At 40.5% G+C, this 24,422-nt stretch overlaps 3 protein-coding genes across 3 annotated transcripts; 2 read left to right on the top strand and 1 right to left on the bottom strand.

Moving 5' to 3' along the window:
- Nucleotides 1-841: 841 nt before the first annotated feature.
- Nucleotides 842-8,632, top strand: tmco3 (transmembrane and coiled-coil domains 3). The gene is made up of 15 exons (XM_079216383.1): nucleotides 842-938; nucleotides 1,478-1,558; nucleotides 2,192-2,497; nucleotides 2,933-3,100; nucleotides 3,496-3,675; nucleotides 3,781-3,981; nucleotides 4,075-4,203; nucleotides 4,311-4,403; nucleotides 4,946-5,132; nucleotides 5,223-5,340; nucleotides 5,429-5,624; nucleotides 5,737-5,887; nucleotides 5,993-6,072; nucleotides 6,176-6,325; nucleotides 7,395-8,632. Exons 2-15 carry the CDS (start codon nucleotides 1,547-1,549, stop codon nucleotides 7,506-7,508), a joined length of 2,085 nt encoding a protein of 694 aa, XP_079072509.1. The 5' UTR covers nucleotides 842-938; nucleotides 1,478-1,546; the 3' UTR covers nucleotides 7,509-8,632.
- Nucleotides 8,633-10,044: 1,412 nt separating this feature from the next.
- Nucleotides 10,045-13,489, bottom strand: LOC306735695 (potassium-transporting ATPase subunit beta-like; the record flags this gene model as incomplete). Its single annotated transcript, XM_079217198.1, has 7 exons — nucleotides 10,045-10,203; nucleotides 10,775-10,867; nucleotides 11,554-11,616; nucleotides 11,740-11,945; nucleotides 12,041-12,154; nucleotides 12,261-12,389; nucleotides 13,378-13,489. 7 exons carry the CDS (start codon nucleotides 13,487-13,489, stop codon nucleotides 10,045-10,047), a joined length of 876 nt encoding a protein of 291 aa, XP_079073324.1.
- Nucleotides 13,490-15,104: 1,615 nt separating this feature from the next.
- On the top strand, nucleotides 15,105-23,564 carry grk1a (G protein-coupled receptor kinase 1 a; the record flags this gene model as incomplete). The annotated part of the gene is made up of 7 exons (XM_079217174.1): nucleotides 15,105-15,806; nucleotides 16,928-17,055; nucleotides 17,412-17,569; nucleotides 18,159-18,242; nucleotides 19,225-19,349; nucleotides 20,675-20,876; nucleotides 23,272-23,564. 7 exons carry the CDS (start codon nucleotides 15,105-15,107, stop codon nucleotides 23,562-23,564), a joined length of 1,692 nt encoding a protein of 563 aa, XP_079073300.1.
- Between the last annotated feature and the right edge of the window lie 858 nt (nucleotides 23,565-24,422).

Genomic DNA, 24,422 nt, shown 5'->3' with positions numbered 1-24,422 from the left:
ATAATTCTTAGTTTGTTCTCATAGTGTTTCTACTGAAAGAAATGTAAAGAACAATGTCATATAACTTTATATCAAACACTCTGTTAGCACCACATTCAAAATATGTTTTGAGTGAGCATGACATTTGATGAAACTCGTTTTAACTGCGTTGTTTTTGTTTATAAAACACAATTGTATAACGTTACGTAACCGTAAAAGTAAATTTAACCAGGGAACCGCTCAAACGCGAGTGCCATTGACACGGCCGAGCAAGAAAACATACCACCTGAAAAACTACAACTCCCATATCAATGCTGATCAAATGTTTCGGAAGTATTCTGAAAAACGGATCAAAGTTATCTCGACGCTATTATATCCGAAAACAAACGTGACAGCGGGTTGTCCAACATTTCGGGCCGCCGTTTTTGTTGACGTCACGCCGTGACACGTCTTCACGAGCCGTGTTCAATAAAAGTTGCTGGTATTAATGTCCTAGCTAACTTGTTTAGCCAGTATTGGCGAAGTTGCGTTAGCTCCGCCGTCGGTGTCACGGGAGCGCGCGGGCTCAGCTGGCTGGAGCTGGTCTGACAGCTCTCTAACGTAGCTTTACAGCTCCGGAACACACTAAACGGGTTGAACCCGACCTACGTTTCACTCCCACGGGGGTTCGACCAACAGGCGTCGCACCTACCTGGACGAAGGACCGCTAGCGTTCCCTCTGCTGGCTCCTGTAATGACAGCGACGTTTGGAGGGCGAAGTAAACATGAAGTTGGTCGCCAAGTGAACCGGTGAACGCCTGCACCGACGCAGGCTTCAGCTATGTGGCAGAGGGGAGGAGGAGGAGAGGGGTGGTGGTGGTGGTGAAGAAGTACAACAGCATGATTGTTCCCTTCTTCCTCAGCTTCTCCTTCAGTCGTGGAGGGGAGTTGAGAGCCAGGACGGTGCTCACATTTCGCAGGTAGTCGCAACCGTTCTGTCTTTATCTGTCGCCGTTCATGTGCTCGGTGAAAACATCCGAGTAGTCTGTGTTTGGGACATCGGACTAATTCATAGTTTCACCGCCCCTCGGTGTTTCCTGGCATACCAGTCACGTATGGGGTGTGTGTTCCGCTTTCTATAATGTTACTCTTAGCTGCCATGATTTATTTTACATTTTTATTCTAGTGATGACATTATCTTTCCTATTTACAGGTTATTCTTTTTTTATTTAGCCGTTTGTATTTACCATTTTGAATATGCATGCATCCACCAGTATAAGTACGTAGCCACAATTAACAACCAGTCAAAACTTTATTGCACATCATTATTGGAAAGCAAATGTATCTAAAAAGTACTGTTTTGACTTTTTGTCAAAGTGCTACTTTTCAGATTAGTTTTATCACACATTAGTTGTTTACGATCGTAAACAACTAATGTGTGAGGAAAACTTGTGAAATATGACTCATTGTTTATAGATTGATCCAGCTAACAGGATGTGCTGTTGATTTCTTGCAACAGTACCCGAGTGGCTGCAGTCCGGTCCTAGGAAGAAGGATGTATGAGGAGTTTGGAAAGTAAACATCACTCATGCTCACAAAGGTGCGGTCTGCTTGAGTACAAGTTGAATGCGTCCAGTCATTTATGTGTAAGCAAGCACTTTGTGTCTGGGCACAGGAGGACCTGCTATGTCAGTTCTGAGACTTTTAATGCAACATCACATGAGGCAGAATAGCGAGCATTACTGATATTTCTGTACAAGTGACGTGCTCAGTCAAGTCAAGTCAAGTCCACTTAACACAGAACAACAATGTGCAATTATCAAGCAGCCAGTGGAGCAGGTCACATGTGAGTATACCCAGCTGTTGTTTAAGCTGTTTAGTTGGGATCAAAAGATTAAATCATCTCGTGAGATGACAGTAAGAACAGAAAAAAGAGATGATATCAAATTAGCGTAAACACACTGTCACCATCTGTGTAACAATTCCTGCACTTCTAAATTGTAGTTATTGTCAATAAATCCCATGAAAAGTCCAAAACCAGCAAGGTGTTAGTCCATCTCTCAACACTTTCCCATGGCGCTACCCTGTCAGTGTCTCTTAGCACCAAGCCCATTTGTTCCTACTGAAGACTGCTGCTTTTAGCCAACTTTGTTTGAACAGGAATAAATCAGCTGCATATTTGTTGAGCTATTGATGTTTGTAAATACCATGCTTGCTCTTTTTCCTTTCTCAGATCTCTTTCTCTTTATCAATCTGTCTGGAGACAGACGTAGTGGTTTGGATGCAGGTCGTGTGCTGGCTGCTGTGCCTTGGCGCGGCGGGGGCACTTGCTGTGCTGCAGAAGGACCAGGTGGCCCAGCACGCCATCAAGCTTTATCGGAGCAAAGGGGCCCCACATGGCCACAGCTGGATGACCAGCAACTGCAAGCGGCTGGTGGGTCTCCTGCGTCAGAAGAATGTGGTCGTCAGGAAGCTGGCAACCGCTGCTGATGCTGTCAGACGAGACCAGGCCCTTTCAGAACCAGAGAGACTCTTCCAGGTATACCAATACAATACTGAATACTAGAGCTGCAACTTGTAATTATTTTCATTATTCATCAATCAGTCAATTTCTTTTTAGATTACTCAATTAATCTTGTGATTTTTTTTAAATTTCTTTTTAGAAAACGGAAAAATGCCCTTTGCAATTTCACAGAGCCCCTCTATCAGCTCAAAATGAAAGTATAACAAATTTACAATGACAAAAAGCAGCATATTCTCACATTAGAGAAGCTGGAACAAGCTTCCTGATTAGAGTCCACTTTAAACCCACTGTTGACCTATTTTGTCCATTTTCTCAAGTCCCAACTCTGATGAAGACACGTAAACTTTTCTTGTGTAGTGTTTCAAAATGAAGACCATATACCGGGGCCTCCGTTAAAGAGGCAGTTAGATATTTTACAGTTGTTATTGCTGTCTCCCTGTTTGCATTCAGGTTCACACTTTGGAGATTTTCCAGAAGGAGATGAATGAGAGCGAGCACCTGGTGTTTCAGGCGGTGCACGGCCTGCAGAGGGCGCTGCAGGGAGACTACAGAGATGTGGTTAACATGAAGGAGAGCAGCAGGCAGAGGCTGGAGGCCCTCAGGGAGGCTGCCATAAAGGTGAGGGGCTTCATGGAGACTAAGATTGGTGTTTCTCATACAAAACCCAAAGCCCAAAGTGACGTCTTGTCGTCTACAAGCAACATTTGCCTTTTTTTCTTTTTTGCTTGACTAAACAACTGTAATAACTGATCAATTATTTAAAAAAAAATGTTGATTTGTGATCCGTCAAGCAACTAATCTAACACAAGCTTCAGTTCTAGATCATATCTTTGTTGTCCAAATGAATGATTTCTGGCAGATAGTAATTAAAAACCCTCAACACATCATATTTTGATGTATGACAATAGCAGAGAAGAATTACGATATTTACTTCAACCACATTGCTCGCCTCTTTTTTTTTTTAAAGCTTTGTGCTAATACACACCTGTCTATTGGGCTTTCTTACCCTTCAGGAGGAGCAGGAGTATTTGGAGCTGGTGGCTGCTGAGAAGCACCAGCAGGAAGCTGTTAAGAGTGCTTTAGCCCAGAATAAGACTCTGTCCATGCTGGATGAGATCCTGGAGGACGTCCGGAAGGCAGCAGACCGGCTGGAGGAGGAGATCGAGGAGCACGCCTTCGACAACAACAAACAGGTCCATTCAATAGCGTTGATACCAACGGGCTTGTGATTGCAAATAAACGTTCTTGTTCGACAAAGCATCAAATTGTGCCTCCTTCTATGCTCACTGTTCGTGCAGATGAAAGGAGTAAACGTAGAGGCAGTGTTGAGAGTGGAGGAAGACGAGGAGAGTGGAGGGAAGAGGAAGAACAAGTCCAAGCAGAAGGAGGTGGAGGATGACCTGGGACTGAGCATGCTCATCGACTCGCAGAACAACCAGTATGTCCTGACCAAACCCAGAGACTCCACCATGCCAAGAGCAGACCATCACTTCATCAAGGTCCGTTCATTCCTTAATTTTGACTTCTCCATAATGCGTAGATTAGGACCGTTTCTGATAGTTGGTCCAGTTGAACCGTACTCGTATGTGCAGGACTTGGTGTCGGTGGTGATGCTGTCGCTGCCCTGTGGTTGGATTTGCTCTCTGGTCGGACTTCCTCCCATGTTTGGATATATCATCTGTGGGGTCCTGCTAGGTCCCTCTGGCCTCAACAGCATCAAGGTGTGTGTGTGTGTGTGTGTGTGTGTGTGTGTGTGTGTGTGTGTGTGTGTGCCTTTAAACACGACACCAGTCTGTGCTAGTTTTTCATATCAATGTCTGTCTTGCAGTCTATGGTCCAGGTGGAAACTCTGGGGGAGTTTGGTGTGTTCTTCACTCTCTTTGTGGTGGGATTGGAGTTCTCACCTGAGCGACTTCGAAAGGTAAACAACATGGATTTGAGTTTAAAGTCCTTTTTCATCAAAGTTTAATTTTGCAAGCAGTGCAAGACTTTTAAGAAGTAAGCAGCTCACACTAATGTTGTGTTTTTTATGAGCATGCAAATTTAAATGACCTCAAACTTGATTTTGATATTATTAGTGACAAAATGAGCAAGGAACTGCATAATCAGTGAATGTATTGGCATTTTTAATGTCTTTTTTTTAAAGTGATTTTTGTAGACCTCTTTGATGACAGCGGCTCTTTAAGCAGATTGTTAGATTGTAAGGCAGTGTCATATACATGTCATGGTTGCACACTGATCGTATCTCTCATCCAGGCGACAGTCACCTTTTTAAAGCAAATTCCTGATACATTAATGACAAAAAAAAGACTAAAAAGTCACCAAATAAAATGTTAGATAGTTAGACATTTGATGTTACTTTCCGTGGAAATTGGCCAAAATTCGTCGCGTTCAAAGTTAATGTTACCTGAAAATCACTGTGTGTGTGTGTGTGTGTGTGTGTGTGTGTGTGTGTGTGTGTAGGTATGGAAAACCTCAGTCCAGGGGTCATGCTACCTGAGTCTGCTGATGATTGGGGCCGGTTTGTTGTGGGGACAAGTCCTGCATATCCGACCCACGCAAACTGTCTTCATTTCCACTTGCCTCTCTCTGTCCAGCACTCCGCTAGTGTCTCGCTTCCTGGCGGGAGGAAGCAGAGGGGACAAAGAAGGTAAGTAGGTATTCATTAGAATACCTACTTGTATTCAGAGCAAATCTTGATGACACAATGATCAATAGTGTGTGTGTGTGTGTGTGACAGGTGATTTGGACTACAGCAGCGTTCTCCTCGGGATGTTGGTGATGCAAGATGTTCAGCTCGGTCTCTTCATCGCTGTCATGCCGACTATGATCCAGGCACAGAGTGGAGACTTGGACAGGTCAGTTTTTTCTTTTGCGTGTCTTCTCCTCGACCAAACAGACACACAGCTTTTGTTTATTATCTGCTGTTCCCTTTGTGAATCACAGCTTCCTGTTTGGAAGTCTCCGCGTGCTTTACCTCCTGGCCCAGGTCCTGGTCTCTCTGGCGGCTGTACTGCTGCTGTGTTTGTTCCTCAAATCATTCCTGATTGGCCCGTATTACAAGAAGCTGCATGCCGAGAGCAAAGGCAACAAAGAGATCCTGGTGCTGGGGATGGCAGCATTTGTCTTTTTCATGCTGACGGTATGCACTTTGCTTTTAACCCGCATTTCTATACATACCGGTGCAGTATTATTGAATCTCCCCTGAAGAAGCTGTTAGTGTTGATTTCATCTCTCGCTGAATGATACTGTAGGTGACAGAGTTTTTGGATGTTTCCATGGAGCTGGGCTGTTTTCTGGCTGGAGCTCTGCTGTCCACACAAGGTCACATGGTCACCACAGAGGTCATGGGATGCATCGAGCCAATCAGAGATTTCCTCGCCATCATCTTCTTCGCCTCTATCGGTCGGACACAACATGTCAATTGAAGACAGACCCCAGCTTTGTTATCAGGTTCCATTTATTTTCTGTGATCCCTGAATCCTCTTGTGTGTTTGTGTGACGCTGCAGGTCTCCACGTGTTCCCGACATTCGTGCTGTATGAACTCACCATCCTGTTGGTGCTGACACTCACACTCGTCATTATGAAGGTACAGTGCCGTTTCTCTCTTTTTGCTCCTCTCCATCTGCAGTTCACCTTCTCCCTGCTCTCATTCCCTCCTCTTTCCACTTTACTCCTAATTTTCCTCCCAGTTCGTGATGGCCGTACTGGTGCTGTCGGCCATCTTGCCTCCAGGATCTCGACACATACGTTGGATTGTCTCAGCCGGTCTGGCTCAGGTCAGCGAATTCTCCTTCGTCTTGGGCAGCCGTGCGCGTCGTGCTGGCATCATCTCCAGAGAGGTCAGTGATGACTGATATACAGTGTGTGTATATACGTACACTACCGTTCAAAAGTTTGGGGTCACTTAGAAATGTCCTTATTTTTCAAAGAAAAGCACAGTTTTTTTTCAATGAAGATAACATTGAATTAATCAGTAATACACTATACATTGTTAATGTGGTAAATGACTATTCTAGGTGGAAACATCTGGTTTTTAATTAAATATCTACATAGGTGTATAGAGGCCCATTTCCAGCAACTATCACTCCAGTGTTTTAATGGTACATTGTGTTTGCTCATCGCATAGAAGACTAATAGATGATTAGAAAACCCTTGTGCAATTATGTTAGCAGAGCTTAAAACAGTTATGCTGGTGAGAGAAGATATACAACTGGCCTTCCTTTGAGCTAGTTGAGTTTCTGGAGCATCACATTTGTGGGTTTGATTATACTCTCCAGAAAAATAATAATAATGGCCAGAAAAAGAGAACTTTCATTTGAAACTCGCCAGTCTGTTCTTGTTCTTAGAAATGAAGGCTATTCCATGCGACAAATTGCGAAGAAACTGAAAATTTGTCTGGGTGACACCAAACTTTTGAACGGTGTATATACTTGTTATTGTACTCTGCAGACAGAAGACAGCTCGGGTGGGTGTAGGTGCCCCGGTCTATTTGCCGACCTTGTAAAATACTTTATAACCTGAAACTAACTATTATTTTCATTATCAATGAATCTATCAATTATTAATTTTTTTGATTAATCAATTAACTGTTTCATGCCAATTTCCTCGGGACCAAGATTACATTTTCAAATTCTCAACAAGCTTTGTGTTGTCTGGCAAAAAATATAAATTTGCAGCTTAAAGATGATGCAAGAGCAGCAAATCCTTGAGAACCAGAGAATAACTTATTTTTGCATGATTTAACAACTGTGTTATTTGAAGGCTGGTCCAGATCGAAAATACTTGAAATCAATTAATAATTTAGCTAAAGCAGAGTGGTAAGCTCTGTCTTTTAGTAAGAAATAGTAAAAAAAAACCTATCATTTATAATCTATCTCAATGTGTTTTTACTTCTCTCTCTCTGTTCAGGTGTATCTGCTGGTTCTCAGTGTCACTACCCTCAGTTTGCTGCTGGCACCGGTGCTGTGGAAAGTAGCCACACACAAGTGGGTTCAACGGGCCGAACGCAAAACAATCACATGACCAGGACGGCTTCAGGGACAAAAGGTTCCTCGGGAACGCCTTCAAAACCGGCAGCGAGACGCAAGAGGAAAGTCGTAATTGTCCATTTAGAAAGACTCCACGTCAAGAGCATAACACCATGACAATCCAAGAACTGATACTCTATACTGTTGAAGGTCTTATTTAATAACACGTGCCAAGAATTTATGGCTAAAACCCTCTCCATAAAGGCTCCACCTTATCTGTGAGTTTAAAGAATCACTGAAAGGAAGCACACCTGCTCCATAGTTCACTGGAGAAGCACAAGTACGTGTGTTAATGCACTTTCTCCTGCATTATGAAGAAAAACTGATACTTTCTCTCTCTACTGTATGAATGAATGAAAGTCAATGGAATTCCTCTTTTTCTTTTGTTTGTGCACTTTCAACCCCAAGTTTCTTTTTGTTATTCCTTGTAACAATCACAGCGACCTGAAGCTTGAACTACACAATTAGAATGTTTCTTTTTTTAAATATGGGAAACTTTTTGTATAATATATTGTATAATGTATTGCCTCTATTCTTTTCCATATTTGACCATCTCGCATTACTATTTTGGTCTTAAATCAAATTTTGGTTATTGCAAATGACAGATTCAAATCCCTACTGAAGTGCAAACTTTATATCTGCTGTATTAATCGATGATACTTGTAGTTTATTGAAACTATTGTACTACTGTGAATTAAGCTGTGAGGACAGTCTTTAATGTTACCTAAAATATTAATTTTACAAAAACTTTACCCGTCTTAATATATTCATTTGTTTGGCTCTCCATTCTCGTCAAATCTAATAATATATATAAACTCTGGTATAATACACATTCGTAAATAATGGAGATAGTGAAATATTATAGGGCCGCTAACAAGAAAAGAAAATGTTCATCATAATGAATTTACTGATGTTACATTTAAAAGGAAAATCCTGCACTAGTTACCATTGAATGTCAAACGGAGTCACCTCTGTGACATCTGCTGTAAACATCCTTGTCTTAGCTTTCATAATGTAGAAACGGCCATGACCAACACTCCCAGGCACAAAGAAATGCTGTTTTCATCAAAATGTTCATGTATTTTTAAATTATTGAATTCATTTATTTATTAAAAATAAGATGACAAAAAATTGTCTTGGTTGTAGTCTTTATTTACTCTGTTCTACGAATGCAGTACTTTCTCTGAAGTATATGAAAATGAATTGTCTAATCGTAGTAAAACACAAACAACTGACAACCTAAAACCTCGAAAGAAACCCAGTCCTTAATCCCCTCTATCAAGACGAGGAACTCTCCCTTTCACATTCCTCAGCAATTTCTTAACTCTTGACATTTTGAGCTTTTAAATTAACAACAACGGCTCTGTTTTGTGTTTTGGTTTACAAACATCCTTTTATTCATTTGATTGACACATTTCATTTTTGTCCAGGTAGTTAATGGGCCGACTCATATCAAGGGTCACTCTCTGGTCCGTGCTTTGGGCACAGTGATGATTTCTTTGTCATTTCTAGACCTCCATCTGACCATGAAGCTGTAACCTTCCAAATCTCACTTTCACCTCCTTCCGCCTCCAATACGTGCCTCAGAACATATGAAGGATAAACTTAATGACTAAATATAAATGTATGTCAGTATGAGTCCTTTAAAAGTGAACCAATGACTCCTCGTTAATTAAGAGTTATGGTTTTATTGTAAAATTTATGAATTTACTTAATTTTTTTAATTGTCTTCCTTTAGAGAAACCATATGAATAAATGTGTGTGTATACATTTTCATTCGTCTTGCCCTTTCAGTGTGTGTGTGTGTGTGTGTGTGTGTGTGTGTGAGTGAGTGAGTGAGTGAGAGTGTAAGCTGATAACCCAGAACCTCTGCAGTCAGCAGATTTGTGAGTAACAATATAATCATCCTCATCCAATTAGCGATGGTATTGTTGACGGTAACAAGTAAAAAATACACTCCAGTTAAGTTTTTAGAAGTGTTCTGCTTTAGTAACAACTTTGTCACTGACCGTTTTGGGTATGTAAACTAAACGGTGGTACAATTTCAAGACTCTTGTACTTTACTTGAGTATTTCAACTCTACTCCCCTTTTGTTTTGGATACAAATGTTGTACCTTTTACCACAATACATTTGGCTGATAGCTTGAGTTACTTTTTGTATTTGTATTTTGTAGTTTCCCTTTGATGTTACTTTCTTGAGTATGAGGGGAGGAGAGAGAGACGCGCGCAGACAGATGCTCGAGTTTGTTAGCTTGTTGTTAGTCAGGCAACATAACCACACAGATTTAAAGATTTAATTTTGTCATGGGTAAAAAAATCAGATGACAAAGAAGGTCATGAATCAAACAGCAAAGCATGACAAATCATGTTCATCAACGCACCTCACAGACATTTAGAAGTGGGCCTAGACTATTGAATAAAGGTGGTTTAAGGTTGTAAAATAACAGTCACTATTGATCTGTGGACACCTGCTCTATCTTTGGTACCGAAAGGTCCGTGGTTGCGTGATTATGGGACATCTGAGTATCTTCTCATTTCACTGCTTTAAGTGAGAAGATGACTTTTCCTTCGTAGGGGTCGTGGAAGTTTTCATAGCTGATCTTTTTGGAGACCACTCTGCACTGGATCTTGGCGTTCTTCTCTTTGACCAGGTGGAACCGAACAGCCACCAGCGGGTTCACGTAAGTAGGCTGAAGAACAGGAAGAAGGAGGCAAAGCAGAGGTTGTTACATTTTTGGAACATTTTGGGATATACAGTTTTTCCCCTTCCTTGCGGAGAATTACATGAGAAGATTGATACCACAAGCTGCTGCTAATCTTGTTAGCTTCGCATTAAGACTACAAACAGGGGGAAGCAGTTATCTTTTCCTTCTATCAGCACCTTTAAAATCTCATGAATTAACATATATTGTGTGTTTAATCTGTGTTTTCATGGGGAGTTTGGTCAGGACTTATTGTCACAATGTGGTTGCCAAACAACAAACGGAGACTGCAGGATGTCACTGCAAAAGTGTAATTTTGACCTTGACCTTTGGACAGAGCCAGTCTAGCTGTTTCTCCATGTTTCCAGTCTTTGCTAAACTAAATTCACCTCCTGCTGGTTTCAAATACATATTTACCGTACAGAATTGAGACATCTATTCATATAACTTTTTTTTATTCCCAAACTTAATATGAATAACTCGAACATGCTGGTGCTTAGTGGCACTCAAGGCTGTAACTCATTTTTAGGGACATAAACAGATCTTGATTCTCGCTCACCTGTGCCCGATTTCCGTAGAAAGGGAAGTAAGATAAATCCATAGTTCCATTATTAGGGAAATACTCGATTTTGTCCACATTGTCTTGTCCGTCCTAAACACACACACAAACACATCATTTCATTATATTAAATGGGGAACCAATTTTACTTAGGAAGATCAGTTTAATCGCCACAAGTAGAACAGCCTGAGCAAATAGTTGTATAATTACCTCCACCAAGGAGGTTATGTTTCGTTTTGTTGGTCAGCAGGATTTCCAAAAAAATGACACGTGGTCGAAGGGTTTAGCATAGGCTAAGAAAGAACTCATAACTTTTCGGAGCAGAGCCGAATCACAGGGCGGATACACACATTATTTGTCACTTATGGATACGGCCTTGGCAGGTCTGTGCTCTCTGAGTAATCATCTAGTTTCTCATGTGACCCTGAAGGAGATTTGAAGTCTGAGAAATGAAACCTCAGCACAGAGACTGCAATTATAAGAGAAGGTCTTTGTTACAAACTGGGGTCGTTAAGTTCGAAATATATGGTTGTTTACCAGGCATGAAGGTTCTAATGAATAGATGTAGGATCCAGTGTTTTTGGAGCTTGGTCCATACTGAGACGAAAAGTCAGCATAGCTCAGCCTCTGATGCATCAATTATGATCTTTACTTTGTCTCCAACTATATAGAAGTGCAGGACTAAATCACTGGCATACGCCTGAAAATAACATCTAAAACTTTAGACACATTTTCTTTAATGCCTGCTGTTAAAGTCGGTATACGCAGTTGTTGCTCACCAGCACAGTGCAGTTGACGTAAGGGGGTGAATCAGTTTCATTCGTGGGCAAAAAGCTGATGATCTGCAGAGAGAAAACAGAAGAAATGCCTTTCATCATTACTATTCAATCAGATTTTTTTTTTATGTACCACATGATCCAAGTTTCCCAAAAGTGCTCACAAGGTAATTCATGGATTAAACGTACCCTGTTCATCTTAATGATGACACAAGGCATGCTGCAGTTGTAGCCAAAGTTCAGGTCCTCAAGTCCGGAACAGGCTCCCAGCATGCTCTGCTTGAAGGCGCAAGCCCACTTGGTGTGGTTAGGGGCAGAGAATTTGTCCTGGATGAAGTACGTTCCCTTTGTGCAGTTATGTGTGTTACATTCAAGCTGCTTGGTGTCATTGTAAGCTGTCAGAGAAAGACAGAAATAAATAGTTTGATGTCTTGTTTTGTGTTAAACATTAAGGAGTCTGTCCATCAGGGTTGAGTTAGTAAATACTAACGCTTCAGGAACTTTTGCAGGATGTTGGTCATCTTCATCAAGCTGGCCTTGTCTGACGTGTTGTAGTTGATTTCAACTATTTCTTCCCCGTAAGTGTTCGGCCACACCATGACCCCTAAACAGAGAAGCAAAAAAACAGCTGGTTAACTGAGGTTGAATTCCAGTCGTCACTGACTTAACTCATGTTGTTGTTGTTGTTGTTGTTGTGGTTTTGGTGTTACCCGGAGATTTTAACCGGTCTTGGTAGTCCGGAGCGTACGGATCCAAAGTGTACATGAGCGTCCAGATTGCCAGAGAAAAGAGGCCCGTCATCACCGCATAGAAGGCCACATAATACAGACTGATGTACACTGTGAACGAGAGGTAGTTTTTTTATTTATTAACACACACAGTCAGGGTTACATGTTTATGGCCCCTCAGTCTGATGCTCGTTTTAAAGCTCGTACAGTAAAATAGAGACGGAGAAAAATGTATGTCCACCTTCGCAGAGGTCAAAGTGTCCTCTGTCGATATGATTTACTATTACTCTGATTGTGAGATCAAACAGAGAGGGGGAGGGGCTCTGACAACAGCAGGGTTATCTCTCTCTGTCCACAAGCTGCAAACATACACACTCGCTGTGGTGATTGTTAAAGGACAGAATGTCACACCGAATGGTCTGTTCAAGTTCATAACACACACACACACACACACATGCACACACACACACACACACACACACACACACACACACACACACACACACACACACACACACACACACACACACACACACACACACACACACACACACAGCATTGCTTGTATGTGGTGCATCATTTATTCATCACAATGCTCACATCCAGTGGTGGGATGCACCTAAGCACATTTGATGCATTTATTTTTCATAGATACTTTCAAGTTGCTTTGCTGGTTTAAATTATATTCACACAAATATATGAGGATCTTATTCATCATATTTTACTGACAGGACTTCTCATTTAAAATACATATTTGTATGTTTAACTGTTGGAGGAAGCCTGCATTGCCAGCGACTGCTTCACTGAAGAACTTGAACTAATTTAACCAGTTTAGGAAATTGTCTCACTTATTAATTCAACTCAAAGGTCCTTCTGAAGTGTTGTTAGGCAAAAGCAAGTAGCAAGTAGCCAATAGTAAAGTGTTTCTCATTTCTCATGTCATTGCTGGTTAAATAGATGTTGTCTAATGATTGGTAGCATTCGCCACCAGTTCAAAAGGATGCAATAAGGCAAAGAGATAAACTACCAACTACAGTCTTATGAATGATACTTGCAGACTCGTATTTCTGCACTGTGAGGATAATGAAGTTATAATTACCCCATTTCTCTGGTGTTCTCCCCATTAACGTCCCCTCGTCAGAGTTCCAGACGAAATGGCCAAAGTCTTCACATTTTTGCCCACAAGTCCTCTTCTCCTTCAGGGCGGCCATGATGAGCAGACCTTTTCTTGCCTTCACTCAACTTTACCTTTTACTTCTCTTCCTCTCTCCCTCACTGAATGTGAGATGGAAAGTGTTTATTTGTTTCTCCTCTCTCCTTCCAGTCCCTCCCCAAAGACTTTGAGGCACTTTCAGGTGTGTGCTTGTGTCTTCTTTTGGCCCCTGTCTCACTCTCGTTTCCAGTAATTTAAGCTAAAACTCCCTGGACGTCGCTCCAGAGTGTGATGAATGCGTTATCTCGTATTCACTATTTATAAGGCCACGATAAGGTGGGCATTGGAGGCTGAGGAGGGACGAAGTAGAACCAGGTGAACTTCCTTCTCCAGCAACAACGTCCTTCCTTCCTCAGAGGGACCTGAGGATCACCTTGAACCACATAGATTACTAATGACACCAGTCAAGGTGAACGACTGCATATGATTTGCTCAGATTTAAGCCTAACTGAAACATAAAACCAAAGTCTGCATCTCTTTGATTCAGTACCCGATAAAGAACCACTCTAGGGTTGAAATATTGGATTTTTGCTAAAGTTATAAAGGAGGACATTTCAAGGGGACTGGATCCCAGAACAATATTGTTATAGATTAGTTATTAAATTCTGAAAAGCAGCAAATCCTCAAATGAATATTAGCATTGTTATTACAACCACGTTAGCATGCTGGCGTCAGCATTCAGGTTAAAGCACCGCTGCGCTAAAGTGCAATATCTATATATATATTTATATATAAAGAGAAAAAAATGGAAAAAGTGCAACTCCACAGAGGTGCTAGCATGGCTGTCGACTAGCTGCTTGTAACACAACTTAAATTATTACCGGTATAATAGTTTTCAATTGACTAGATTAATTAATCTCATCAGTAGGACATTTTTACCTTTGTCATATTGTAAGCCCTAGAAAGCAGAGAGGATATGTCAGTAGAGAGATGGAAGACAAAGCCCACTCATAATCTGTATCATGCTGTATGTCTTTATCAAGGCCATGGATGCCCCCTCTAAACCAGACTAAAAGTCTGCAGCCATGCTAGCAGCTCTGACTTAAACACTACGATGCTTTGAGCTAAATGCTATTGCAGGTTTTTAGACTGGATGGGTGTTTCTTTCTGGTAGAGGGAATAGAGAGAGAGATAAGGTTCAAATAGACAAAGTAAGACCCCAAAAAGTACAAAACCAGAACTGTGCAAACGCTTTATTTCAGCCGAGGCTGCTTTCATTTTGAGTCTTTGTTTTCTCTCTCTGTTCCCTTCTCTTCCTCTGCAGCGTGCACGTGGGTTTGTGCAGCATTACAGCATTACAGAGTGGATAAATCCCTTTGGGGAAAGGTGGTGAGTCAGGTAGATCTGCATGTGTGTGAAAGGGACTCTCAGGTTTAATGACTGAGGGAAACACTGAGCTCTCCGTGGCTGTCTGCAGCGAACGAGCGGTTGGATGTACGAAATCCTGAGGCATTCAGAGTTGTTCTTATCTGGGAATTAATCTGCTTCTCTGTTTCTCTTTCCTATTCTTTGTGCCATCTGATCACCTCCACTCCTGCACCTTTTCGCTGGAGCTTTTTGTTGCATCTCACACATTTCTCCGTCCCTCCTCCTCACTTTTCAACTCTGTCGCCATGGATATCGGTGGCCTGACGACAGTGGTGGCCAACTCTGCCTACATCTCAGCCCGCGGGAGCTTTGATGGCACTGCCAACCCTGCATCCAACCGAGACAGGAAGTACCACTCCCGCCTGAAGCTGCCTCACATCACAGTGTGTGAAGGCCTAAGGGAGACTTCAGATCTGGGCTTCCAGACAGTCTGTGTGGAGCAGCCCATCGGCAGACGTCTCTTCCAGGAGTTCCTGGACTCTAACAAAGACTATAAAGGCCCCTGCCGCCTGTGGAAGGATATTGAGGAATACAACATGGCTGAGGATGAGGATCGAGCCAAGAAAGCCAGTAAGATCTTGTCCCGGTACATGGAGCCTGGCGCCAAGTATTTCTGCCCCTTCCTGCCAGAAAACAGCATCACAAAGGTCAAAGAGAAACACCAAGAGGCCGGGGGTGATCTTTTCAGTGAGACCATGGACAATATGATGGACTTTCTCAAGGAAGCGCCCTACACTTTCTTCCTGGAGAGTATGTATCTGAAAAGGTTTCTGCAGTGGAAATGGTTGGAGATGCAGCCCATGGGTGAGGATTGGTTTTTGGATTTTCGTGTTTTGGGTAAAGGGGGTTTTGGGGAAGTGTCTGCCTGTCAGACGAAGGCCACGGGGAAACTGTACGCCTGCAAAAAGCTCAACAAGAAGAGGCTGAAGAAGAGAAAAGGCAACGAGGTAAGAAGACAAGTTCTTTCTCATCAGGAGAGGGAATTCTGCAGATCTAGCTGACCACGATAAGGCATCACTAGTCAACATTGCAGTTTGTGCAGAAACATAAATTGAGGTCTAGTTTGTTTCTTCTTCTCATTATCTTATATAGTGTAATCCCCCCCCGTCTAACAACAATCAGTAACTAGATGAAGGCTTGAAGAAGACATCGGACACCTTTGGCTTATATGATTAGTGTCCTCAACATAAGAGCATGTTGATCCCCTTATAAAGTGCCAATCCTGCTGTATTTAAAAATGAAGCAGCTCTGGAGTGGATTTCCTAATCATCTGCTCAATCAACATCAAAATAATCTAAATATACCTTCAGCTCAACATTACATTACATTTAGCTGACGCTTTTATCCAAAGCGACTTACAATAAGTGCATTCAACCATGAGAGTACCAACTCAGAAAAACAAGAATCATTTTCAAAATATTTTAATTCGTTTACTATCGCTTGACAGATTAAACAAAAGGTACAAAATATAAATCTGTACAATATTGTTTATGCTGATATTGCTACACCAGGGTAAACAACGTCCATTACGATACAATATGGTTCGCTGCGTATATGCCGCTTTATGTGGGGTAACAAGCTTTGTTTGGATGCAATTGCAACTTTTAAAAAAATGTTTTGTGTGTGAATTCTGATGAAACTTAACTGAAACGGTGCCTTCAAAAAAAAGCATACATCTTTATAAATTAGTTCCTTAACTGGATGTTGCAAAACCAACTCTCACATGTCAGATGTCAGAGCTTTCCACCATCATATGAAGATATTAAACTACATACTATGTGTCACACCTGTTTTAATGCACATGCTAAAGCTTGACAATGTTGACTCATTGACCTTCAATAGTGTGGAAAGAAAAAGAAAGAGTTGATCTAACTGCAATGTAGTGTAGCTAAACTATAGCTTAACCTTGTTTCTTTGATAACCTGACACGTTTGAGAGCAGACTAAGATAAGTGACGTGCAGACAGGACTGTTTGTGTGTCGTTACTATGTACTGAAGATGGCAGCAACCTATAGGGCTGTACACTGTAAATATGTACTCTTATCTGCTATCCTTTCCCGTCCTGAAGGGGGCTATGGTGGAAAAGCGGATCCTGGCTCGAGTTCACAGCAGGTTCATTGTCTCTTTGGCGTATGCCTTCCAGTCCAAAACAGAGCTGTGCCTGGTCATGACCATCATGAACGGAGGAGACCTGAGGTTAGATCTCAGACCCTCCCTTTTATGCTTCATCCTCTCAGGATCGAATTGAGATATCTTGCAACCCAATATTAACAATTTATATTTTAAATCCAATATGTAATTGGCTTCAGTGATATTTCACTACATTTACATTTTTTTTATTGTATTATTTATAAAAAATATGGGATACATGATTTGCTACACTGTGCCATTTACCTGATAATTCTCTTTTTTTTTACAGATTGTTTTAAATGTCAGTGTGAAATGTGTTAAATTAAACTTTATTATTATTAAATTAAAACAATTTGGCGCACAGTAGGGTTGTAACAAAATAAGCGTCCAGACACCCTACATCCTCTCTATTGTGCCACCAGGTATCACATTTATAACGTGGATGAGGATAACCCGGGATTGGACGAGCCGCGGGCCTGCTACTACGCTGCCCAGATCATTCAGGGCCTGGAGCACCTCCACCAGAAGAGGATCATCTACAGAGACCTCAAGCCAGAGAACGTGCTGCTGGATAATCAAGGTCACACACTCGTGTACTAATAAAAGATTACGTGTTTTGTCCTGAAATGCAACCATTTATTTCAGATATTGTGCTGTTGGTGATTCACGTTTTAGAGGTCAGTTATACATTCAAGACACCGTATCGGTTCAACAGTCAACTATGGGGCACTGGCATTTTTTGGAACCCCATCTACCAGCAGCTCAAACGCTCACTGATTAACATGTTGTGTATCTTGTTTGGTTTTATTCTGGGATTTCTTAGAGTTTCCTGTAGCCAGGCCAGCTGTCTCACGTGCATGAGAGTGGTGTCCTTCTATGCATCACGCTCACGTCCTACAAGAAATTCAGTGAATAAGGGCATTCCTCCAAAAATTGTTTATATTAACTCCTGAGGTCAAAACACACACACACACTGTGTAAACACACTGAGCCACTCACACTTCCTTCAGTAAAGTTACACGCAGAGTCTCACTTCCAACACAAGGACGTCTTTCAGTTATCACGCCACGACAGGTAGACGTGTCAGAGACATATTGCTGCAGGTCAACATTGGTATCAGTGACGTGCACAGCTCTTGACATTACCCAGGTGTGCGTTTGTTCTCACAGGTAACGTGCGTATCTCTGACCTTGGTCTGGCTGTGGAGCTGGCTGATGATCAGTTCAAAATCAAGGGCTACGCTGGGACTCCAGGTACAGTTGAAACAATGCAAGCTGACGTTTAGCTGGTTTTAGCTGCTCTTCCAACAGGATCTATGAACCACACCTGAAACCCACAGCTCTCCAGTATTTTATCTCTCACTCTGTAATTCGTATATGACATGTCTTTTCACTGTACAGTTACTGTCACCCAACCAGTGACACCTGCATGACTAATCAAACTATATAACATAATAAGCTTTATAATCGAGCACAATGAATACATATACATATTTATAAATGCAATCATTCAGTATGAATAGATAGTATGCAGCTATGCTGCAGATGTATAGTTATTATCTCCTATTTTATAAAAAATGAGCACCATATTGTTGACATTTTTTGTGTATTTAGTATATTGATGGGATTGATTATTATTATGACACATTAGGTTGAGGTGCATCACATTTTACAATATTATATACAACTAAAATATCTTATAATCCAAAAATATGTATTCTTAAGTAGTAGACATGTTACAGTTTATTATTAGATTCTTTTAAGTTTAAATTCAGATTTATTTATTTTTCGCCGTAGAGGTTTTAAAATGGAGGGAGATACAATTAACAACAAAAAAGTTTTATGAATATAATGCAAAATTTAGTTTTTTTTACAAAACTCAAAAGATTGTCCAGAGTTTTGTTGGTAACTTGCCAAAAGTGTCTCAGTTGGGTGGTGTTCTGCCTGGAGAAATCAAGACAGTATTTCTAAAACCCTGGCCGCGGCCAGGTCGGTACATACAAGTACTACAATGCATTAAATAGTTTAACGTATAGTAATGTTTTCTGAGTTAATAATTATCATAATCTGTCACCTGTAACTGCACATGGGAATAAAAAAAGAGGAAGAACTACTTTTCCCTCTGAAATGCAGTGCAGTAAAAGTAGCACATAAGTAGTGTATAGACATACTCAAGTAATTCATGCAGATGAATACTGAAACTGAAAGGTCGAGATCACTTTTCTATCGTCGGCAGGATTCATGGCTCCTGAGCTGCTGAAAGGAGAAGAGTATGACTACTCCGTAGACTACTTCACTTTGGGGGTCACGCTGTATGAGTTTATGGCAGCTAAGGGACCCTTCAGGACCCGAGGAGAGAAGGTGTATCTGTTTTTGAACTGTTTTTCCTTTCCTCGATCCACGTTTAGAGATGTTTTTATTCTGTGCTTTAAACACACTTTTTTGGGGGTCTCTGTCTTTTTCATTACAGTCTTCTAGCTGTTACATCTTTCTGTCAAGTGATGTTTAAAGTAACCAGTAACATTTTTTAAAACATTTTATAGCTCAACTTTGCCCACTTGTGTCCTGATGCCGACACTGCTGTGACACATGAAGTACTCATACATCTTACTTAAATAAAAGTTGTAAGACCGCTTTATTTTACTTTAGTAAAAGTACTTTGACAATACAGAGTCCCTAGATTTCATGCTATCGTGAAGAAGCATTAAAGCCCGTCTCCAACCCCATAATACAGGAATATTTTGAAGAAAAACATCTCACAATGAAAAAAAAAGCCTCTTCAATAATAAGGAAATGTGTATGAATGGGGTTTCAATGAAAATAAACCAACACACTAAATAAAGCCTGAGGATGTACCATTCACCAAGATCTTCCCGGATGCAGGAAACCTCATGGAAAGGTGTTCTTTGATGTTCACTCCAGTTAGGTTTCACTATGCTCACAATCACCCTCAATCAGAAAAGTTAAGACGGCAAGGAAGTCTCAAAAAGACCTCATGATCAGAGTTTCTGGCTGAATCTGGTACATTTAGGCTTTCACAAAATCGTGGAAGGATCAGAAAGCCCTCAGTGTGTTGTTCCCCACCTCTCTTCAGCCCTGAACAAAGTCACATCCTGATTGGCCAAGAGAGGAAACACACCAAGCTGCTCTCAATTCTTAATTAGACGCCTTTCCTCACACCAGGTGATCTGAATAACCCTCCAATTAACTCAAATAAATTTGAACAGTGCTGGTTACAGTCAAAATAATTATGAATATACTAAATTGAAAGTATTTGTTGGCACTTCTAACTAAATACTTTGTACACTGTTTCATTTATAGCACTGCATCCTACTTTACAATGAAGATTATATTTTGTTTATACAATCTAGTAACTGTGTGTACAAAAGAAACAACAATAATTGCCTTTGAAAACATTTAAGTTAGCATAGAATTCAAGGATTCAAATTGTACAGTTACTTTCCTCCCCTGCATTAAATAGAACAGATTTCATTCGAAGCATTTATGTGCATTGTTGTACATATTTACTTTATAGAGGATTTACCCTGCATATTCAGATGACTGTGTGTGTACATAAATCTGAATATTTTTCTAGATAAGAGTTGTGCAGGTAAATGCATCGATGTCTGGTGCGTTTTAAAGTTAAAGTGTAACACATTATTTATTCTCCTTTTTGCTGCTTCGAGGTGGAGGCTAAGGTGGTGAAGAAGCGGATTCTGAATGATCCAGTAACGTATCCAGAGAAGTTCAGTGAGAACGCGCGGTCCATCTGTGAGGGTCTGCTATTCAAAGAGGTCGACAAGAGGCTCGGCTTCAAGAACGGGTCATGTGACGAGATCCGGGCGCTTGCCTTCTTCAGCGAGATCAACTGGAGGAAACTCAATGCAGGTCTGGTGTATAACATTAAAGTTGTCCCAGTTGTTTTGCCAATGTTGTCTGTTTGCATCAAATTGCACGGACGCACATGTCTGTTTCTGCAGCTTTTACAGTTGTAATTACCTTTTGCTCATTCATTTTGTGTTTGAAAGTCTTTCAATATTGCATTATGCTGAAGTACATATTTAATCTTCAGTATGTACATCTTAAAACATGTTGTGGTTCTATTAAGATCCACTTGTAGAAACAGTGTGCTGTCACCACTCTACAAGTTCCAAAACTCTTAAAAATGTACGTCTCCAACGTGCACATGAAAATAGAGAGTTTCTATAGTTATTTCATAGAAGAGAGTTGTGTAGTTTTGTTCACTCTTTTTCTGCAGTTTATAATATTTACTTAGTTGTTAAAGGTCCCGAAACCATATTTTCTGAATCAGAGTCTTACTTTGAGCAATGAAGTCCCACATGAACGTGACATGTTTGAACAGTTTTGGCTTTTTCACAAGATATTTTTGTAGTTTTTGTGTTGTTTTTGCTCTAATACAGCCCTGTTTAGTTATGTCCACTTACTTCTTCTCTTAAACTCAAATGTTAGAGCACGTTATTTCTTACATGCTGCAGAGCCACAAACTCCACTGAACTCACACTGAGATGTGTTAGCGGCTTAAAAGCCACATGAGTAATTGCAACGGAAATGGCAATGCTTTTATGCTACAGGTGTATCTTTAAATTCAAGGCACTGCAGAGGTCCATAACTACGGGGTGGACAAAATGAAGAGTGAAGTCTCTGCAGGAAGAAGAAGGTGGCATTTGATGATGAATTGCAAATTAATTACTTTCTTGCTCTTAGTTAGATAGTTGACCCACAAGTTCCAGTTTACAGCCTGTTTAAACAATGGAGGGCACTGGAGGGCATGTGGAAAATAATTGATGAACTATAATGTATCTACAATGTAGATTCTACATTATAGTTCATCAATTATTTTCCATACATAGTTTAGGATGATGTTTAAAAATAATGATGACCTTTTTATCTCATAATTTCGACTTTATTATCTCAGAATTTCGAGATAATAAAGTCGAAATTATGAGATAAAAAGCTCCCAGCTCCAAATGCCCTCCAGTGTTTAAACAGGCTGTAAACTGGAACTTGTGGGTCAACTATCTAACTAAGAGCAAGAAATTTGCACTTCATCCTCAAATGCCACCTTCTACTTCCTGCAGAGACTTCATCCTTCATTTTGTCCACCCCGTAGTTATGGAACTCTGCAGTGCCTTGAATTTAAATATACACCTGTAGCATAAAAGCATTGCCATTTCCGTTGCAATTACTCATGTGGCTTTAAAGCCGCTAAAACATGACGACATGCTGTTACACTTGAAATGCCATATATATTGGAATGTGAAGGTAACAAAAAAAGACATGGAACAGAAGTCAAATTATAACTTTATCTTCTGATTATTTCTGATATGTCTCAGTGTGGGTTCAGTGGAGTTTGTGGCTCTGCAGCATGTAAGAAATAATGTGCTCTCTAAAGTCTCTAAAATTGCTTACTTACCTATCTGTATGGTGCATGTTTCAGTCTGTGTATATTTTCTTCAAATAAACGTTATATAATTTGAACAGAAGTAAGAATTATTGGTCATTTCGTTTTTATAAAGCAAGCACACTTTTAATGATCAGAAAAAATAACGTTTATATGTTTATATATACGTTTATATGCAAGTTGAAACGAATTTGGAATGTAAATCCTCTTAACTTGAAATGGCAAATTGTATACACATGGTAAACTTATTTTAACTTGTAACTGTGAGTTACATAAAAGCACAAATGTGCGTTTCTTTGACTCGGTAAGGAAAGTTTTCTTGAACTGATAATGTAAAAACACTTTGTTTTTTTAACTTGGTGAATCAAGTTTAAACAACAAGGAACAACAAGTTCACTCAACTCTGACAACTTGAAACACAATGTTGAGACAACTAGCACGTTGTAGTTACCTTATGAACTTTCATCTCTCAGCTGAATCAAAGGGAATTTCAAGTTGAATTAACTAGCTTTTTCAAGGCAATGAAATGTGTCTTTTTCATTTAGTAATGAATAGTTAATGTTATAGTGAAAAACACAAGATTTGGGGGCTTTATATATTACTCTTATTATTTCATTCTGTTTTGTGTCTCCTTTTTTTTTTTTTTGCTACATTTTGTTTTAAATTGAAAATGTTTCCATGTATGGGGTACAGCTTCTTTTGTAGTCACCCAATTTATTTGTCAAATTCTTATTGGACTCAACAGAAACCCATATTTGCACATTCTCCTGAAGTCGGTAAAACACACCGATGAAGGTCCTGTGCTGAGACCTTTCTGTTGAGTCCAAAGTGTTGAGATGTTTATTTGATTGCTCTCCTCAGGGATTCTCACCCCCCCCTTCGTGCCAGACTCAAAGACAGTTTATGCCAAGGACATCGACGACGTCGGGGCCTTCTCCACGATTAAAGGCGTGCAGCTTGAAGACAAGGACAATGACTTTTTTGATGAGTTTGCCTCTGGGAACATCTCCATCCCCTGGCAGGAGGAGATGATCGAGACGGGTCTCTACGGCGAGCTCACACTCTGGGGAGCAGGCGGCGCTTTGCCCAACGACCTGCGACGTGAATCGATCCTGGAGAAGCCCAAGTCCTCCTCCACCTGCATGCTGTCGTAAGACGACGATGACCCGAAAGCACCCGAGGAGAAACATCCAGCTGAAGTATTTCACATGAACTGTTTATCTTAAACAATTTTTGTAAGAGACTTCTGTGTATTTTTGTGATGAGACTGAGTTTGGAGGGGAAAGTATGCTTCTAACTGCAGTCCAATAGATAATGAGAGACCTCCAGTCGTACCTGCACTTTTTCACCAGTTGTTGTTCATTTTATTGTTATTTTATTCTTACGTTTAGCACTTTACTGTAAATGCATTTATGTGGCCTGAGACTGTTTTTTCTTTTTGTCACACACTTTTTGCATTATCAAACTGTCTGTTCCTAACACTGTTCCAGAAATGAATGGTCAGTAATGTGTCAGTGTGAATGAATTGCAAGGAGAACATTTTTTATTTTGCCTCACCATTTTTCCACTTTTAGCTTCTCCAGTCTCTTATAATCGTTTTACAGCTTCAGGCCTGTAAATACACTTGTATCCATTGCTGCAGTGATGTTATATTAAATATAAAAATGTAACATTAAAATCAACATGTTTTGTTTGTGGGACTGACAAACTGATGAGTTTGGGGAGAGAGTTCCAGAGGGAAGGGGAAATAGTATGTTTCATTTAACAATAACTTAAGAGCTGTATATGTGCCAGCATTTGACGATGGAAGTAAAGCTTTGACTTAAACATTTAAAGAGCAGTCTCTTTCTTTATTGATTAAGCTGCAGATGACTTTTCTCAGTTAATCGGTTAACTGTTGACTTACCGCAATTTGATTGCTTGTTTTGTTTTGTCCAACCAACTTTCCAAAACCCAAAGATATCAATTTTATCATCACAAAAGACAAAGAACAGGGAATACTTACGATTACA

This window comes from Taurulus bubalis (genome assembly GCF_910589615.1).
Source record: "Taurulus bubalis genome assembly, chromosome: 4".
Taxonomy (NCBI): domain Eukaryota; kingdom Metazoa; phylum Chordata; class Actinopteri; order Perciformes; family Cottidae; genus Taurulus; species Taurulus bubalis.
The sequence above is the reverse complement of the archived record's forward strand: the minus strand, read 5'-3'. Positions and strand labels throughout refer to the sequence as shown.

What these genes read in the sequence shown, in the direction of transcription:
- tmco3 (XM_079216383.1), top strand. An exon ending in CTGGCCTCAACAGCATCAAG is followed by an intron (nt 4,204 to 4,310) that starts GTGTGTGTGTGT and finishes TCTGTCTTGCAG; the next exon opens with TCTATGGTCCAGGTGGAAAC. An exon ending in CACCTGAGCGACTTCGAAAG is followed by an intron (nt 4,404 to 4,945) that starts GTAAACAACATG and finishes GTGTGTGTGTAG; the next exon opens with GTATGGAAAACCTCAGTCCA.